This window comes from Physcomitrium patens, chromosome 18 (genome assembly GCF_059467195.1).
Source record: "Physcomitrium patens ecotype Gransden chromosome 18, ASM5946719v1, whole genome shotgun sequence".
Classification (NCBI taxonomy): Eukaryota; Viridiplantae; Streptophyta; class Bryopsida; order Funariales; family Funariaceae; genus Physcomitrium; species Physcomitrium patens.
The window spans coordinates 5,031,413-5,036,192 of NC_143427.1; the positions used below are offsets into that span (position 1 = coordinate 5,031,413).

The window sequence follows — 4,780 nt, forward strand, 5'->3', positions numbered from 1 at the left end:
TCATCTTAATTCTATTTTTCACATGCTAAATGATGTGAACTGCATTTGATATACAATTCATAAATCATATTCCTAACTAGTAATGTTTGATTTCTTTATTTCGTGAAAATTTTATGTAATTCATTCACAAATACAATTTTCTCTAATATTTGTTTCAAACTATTTTATAAGGAAAATAATATTATTTTATTATTTAAGAAATATATATATATATATAGATATATATATATATATACACACACACACATTGTGACTGAATTATTATATGATTTCAAGAGCTTTTTGCTAAACTTGGATTAATCTCGAATCAATCCTCACGCCTCCAATGACCAACAAAAAAAACCACACAACAACAAAACCCACCAACAAAACCCAGACATCCACAACACCCACGACATCCATCCATCCACCCCTTCAAGGACCCCAGAAACTCGACCCCTAAAGCCATGTCACGCGAAAGATTTCACCTCCATCGCAACAGACCTACGTGGCACCATCCAGTACAGAAACGCCGGGTGGCACGACGCAAGTGGCGGGGACCCGGGAGTGGCGCTGAGGGGGAAGGCCAATGGGAGGCCAATAATTGGAAGTGGGGAGGGGACGCGGAAGGGAGGTGTTTCATCTATCCATCTATCCATCCAGCAGCGTCATTGTGGACACTGTGCTTTTGTCAGTCATGCGACGCATGCATGACCGGGCACTGCCACCTGGGCGAAATGCATTCGCCAAACCCCAAGCAGTGCCACCTGGCCTGTCTCCGTCACTGCCCCCCCTTCACCCCGCCCTCTGCTCCTCCACTTCTCCCAGCGAAGCCTTCCCCTTCCCTGCCCTTCCGCTCCCCTTTCCTTTCCCCTTCGCTTCGCTGGGTTTGCTTCATTGGGCCAGGGGGCGGGGGTGTATCGATCGTTACATGGCAAATTGGAGCAATCGGGGGAGTTGCTGTAATGTGAAGGGCCCTGAAGAAGAGTGGGCACTGCATCGGAGCTGGACTGTTGTGGAGGAGGACGAGGACGAGGAGATCACCGTGGGTTGTAGGCTAAGCTTTGGGTTCGTTCCCGACGTCGGGCTTCGTTGTTGAGCTGTTGTTGTTGGTGTTGTTATTCCGGGAGTTTTATATTCTGTGGTTGTTGAGTTGTTGAGTTGTTGTTGTGGTGGTGTATTGATTTTGTTTCTTCCTTGAGTGGTTCGTTCAATGCAGCGTGTCTTGATGTTGTAGTTTGGGCGTTTTCTGAGCTGCGACGGTACTGATGATGGTCGAGTGACGGTTCCTAGAGTATGGATTCGTCGATGGTGAGAGAATGTGGTGGGTGGGTGGATGGGTGGGTAGTGTGAGCGGTGGTGGTTTGTTTGGCTGGGAGCAGTTATTTCTGTTGGATTGTCGTGTGTGTAATCTGGAAAGAGGATGTCGTTTTTCATGGTGTTTTTGGTCAAGTACACACCGAGAGCGGAACTCTACTGTGATTTTTATTTTTATGTTGCGTTGAACTGCAATTTCTTCCTTCTGGCGGGGTGCGATTTTTTTACTAATTAAAGTTACGAAACAGATTTTTTTTTTTTCTTTGCTTGTTTTTTCCGCGGCATGGCTGATACATGCTCGTTGCATTGCAGAGATCTGCACTTCTTTTCGATGGTTGTGACAATTGGGGACATGTAAGCGCCCTCACTGCTACTGAAATCATCTCATTGCTTAAAGATTTCTGGAGAGCTGAATGACAGAGGTTTGGAACTGTTATTACCCTTGGGAATTCGGCTTTTCCTGTGCACTGTATAGACGTCTAGCGTTCGAGGTTTTAGAGTTGCTCAAATGCTTTATTTTGGTTTTTCGAAAGGTCGTCTTCAATTTTTTTGAATCCACGTCAGGTTTGGAAAGAGATCCTTGGAGCCCTGTGTACATTTTCTTATGTTCCGTGGTCAAGATAGCATAATGGTAGACGATTGGTACTGCGTTGTTGGATTATTGTCGGACATGACAATGATTCTAAGCTTTTAGGTCATGTTCACCGAATATTTTTGTTGATTGCATTATGGTCACGTACGTGTATTGACATTGCATGCATGTGTTATTATGTAGGTTCGTTTGTGTGGAGAATTCAAAAGTGGAAGTGAATAACGACAACTGGACTAGACCTTGCTAAATCGTAATGGCAGGTACGCTTAAAAAATAAATAATAAATAATAAAAACCTTACATGTATCGGTACATCACGTATGTTATTTGATAAGAGTATTATGGTTTTGAGATTGATAAATTAGCCTTTGAAATGTTTAGTCCTAACTAGAAGCAATTTCATGATTCTGATTCAATCGTCCTTGTGTGATCAGATCCTATCAAAGCCGAAGCGTCAGCTGATAGCGCACATGAAAGTATCACTTCCGTTGTTGTCCAATCTGAGCCAACAGATGCCGCTCGACCCCTTGCGGCGTTAGATGTGAATACTCCTATTGGTGGAGGTAGTCACCGCAAACGAGCTGTGCAACATGTTTCTACAAGGGCCACGAGAAAAGCTGTTGTTAGTTGGATGATTGAAGATGAGGCCATCAACGGGAAGAAACTGCTCATTTCACGAGCAGTGAGAGCTTTCCCCGAACATTTTTTTGGAGCCGACAAGTCTAACTTGCAAAAAGCTTCGTGTTGGTGGAAAAGGCGCGATGAAATTCTTGAAGATAACGACGATGACCATGACCCTGAAGTGACATGCAGGGTTCGAGTTAGTAGTCGTGGTAGCCTCAAGGCTCGAGCAGGGCGCGGACGCAAGCGTGCTGCAAGGATTATTCGTGCTCCAGTACTTGGAGTTTTAGATGCGAAAAGGGCGAGGCGTGGCCGCGTCACAAATCATGGCAGCAAGAACGGCAAGCGTGCCTTGCAACATGTTTCCACAATGGCTACGAGAAAGGCTGTTGTGAGCTGGATGATCGAAGATGAAGCTATCCATGGAGAGAAGTGCCTTATTTCACGAACCGTTAAAGCGTTTCCTGAACACTTCTGCGGGAACGATAAAGCTAATCTAGCGAAAGTTTCGCGATGGTGGAAAGCGCGGGATGAAATCCTGCAGGATGACGATGAAGAGGGTGTTACTTCAGATAAGCACAGCTTGGCTCTGATTAACAGTCGTCCCCAGGTGCGATTGAAGGCAAGACCAGGCCGGGGACGCAAGCGAGCTGCCTGGGTTAGCTGGCTCCACACCCAACTTCTGGAGGAAACTGGGCGACTTCGCAAGATAGGAGTGAAGGTGTCGCCGAAGCTGTTGCAAGAGATTGCCTGCCATATCCTTCGTATGTCTAATGCAGAATTCAATGAAAAGACACTCGATCCAAAAGACAGCGTTCCTATCGTTCAGAAAATCACCCCCCAGTGGATCCAAGGGTTTATGAATCGAACAAAGGTTGCCAGGGATCCCGACGTCAAGATGATAACTGACTCGCAACCCGACGTATCATAGAATGCTCTATGCTTCTGAAAAAAATATATATACATATATATATTTAACAAATCCAATGAGCATGGAGTTCTCTATGGCCAGTAAACGCATCAATTCATGTCCAGCACGTGAAAAGTTGTGGGTCAGGCATGTTTCTAAGAAAGAGGATTCACACATACTTCGGCGTTTTCAGTAGTTGCTACTCGGATGTGAAGGCTTGGGGTTAAGCCGGATGGTCTTCTCAAACCATGCTTTTCACGTGCAAACCCCGAGCTTCCGGCAAACCGAGGAGTTCTGCAGCACAACAGAAGACGTTGCTGCTTCTCTAATCTAGCCCAAGATAGTATCCTGCTCTGTCTACATTGTGTGTATAATGTTACTGGTTGGGTTTGCGGGCTTCGGAGATCTGTTACAGGGCTAGTAAGAATTTTCAGCAGAATGCAAAAGCATTACTCTGTTCGTTCTCGCTCTACAAGCTTCAGCATTTGTACATTCTAATTCCATGTCATGCATTGACAAGAAAAAGCATTGCCGTCAATTATGCACTGAGCTTTGGCTTGTCTTCACATTATCACTCTTTGAAAGTGTTTTAAACATGTTGATGTATGGTTTTGTATTCATTTGAATTCACTACTAAATAAGTCATGCTTTTTTCTGGGGTTGTACTTGAGAACTGAAGATGACAGTGCAATACACACTTCGGATCACACGTCTTTTGCAATTCTGTGCCAAAGCGCACATTAACATTTTCATTTTGGTCATGGTATTTGATTATACGAAAAGTTGGCATTGTGAGAAGTCTTCCTTTTTTGCGTTGGTTTGTCATTTTGAAACTCACAAGATAAATCGCTGAAGTTCTCGCATTGAATTATTGAATGAATACTTCACGGAATTTGGTCTGTAAACAGAGTATGTGTGTACAAGTTCGTGAATATGTACAACTCAACCAAACAAACACGAATTTATGTTGTGGGTGTGCACGGGAATTTGAATAACATAGAATTGATATGTGTTCTCAACTGCAAACTTTACTTTATTCTTAGCAGTACTGGTGAGATTATAAAAAAATAGGTAACTAAGCAAGGAAACTACTGCAACTTCAATTGAAACGGGGAAACTTGGCGTAGAATTTCGTAGAATTCGATATCTTGACCCCAGCAATACACAGCACTCTTTTTAATGCGAGGAAAGCTGTTTGGGGTTGAATTTGCCCCTACTAAAGTTTTTCACTTTTTATTTCTGGGGTTTTTAAGTTGAGTTCTGTGTATTCTTAATTCTGAAAGTTAAATGTAGTATTTCAGAGAAAAATGTATTTAATCTGTAATTAAGATTATTACAAAATGAATGTTGATGTATTTAAAA

General features: G+C 43.2%; 1 protein-coding gene across 2 annotated transcripts; it reads left to right on the forward strand.

The window, feature by feature from the left end:
• Positions 1-838: 838 nt before the first annotated feature.
• On the forward strand, positions 839-3,956 carry LOC112295658 (uncharacterized). Of its 2 annotated transcripts, none has more exons than XM_024547512.3 (4): positions 839-1,047; positions 1,609-1,718; positions 2,072-2,148; positions 2,322-3,956. In XM_024547512.3, the coding sequence occupies exons 3-4, from the start codon at positions 2,142-2,144 to the stop codon at positions 3,437-3,439; spliced, it is 1,125 nt and encodes a 374-aa protein (XP_024403280.1). In that variant the 5' UTR covers positions 839-1,047; positions 1,609-1,718; positions 2,072-2,141; the 3' UTR covers positions 3,440-3,956. The 2 variants fall into 2 exon arrangements, with proteins under 2 accessions (XP_024403280.1, XP_024403281.1); XM_024547513.3 differs by having other exon boundaries at positions 956-1,047; positions 1,609-1,650.
• Positions 3,957-4,780: the final 824 nt, after the last annotated feature.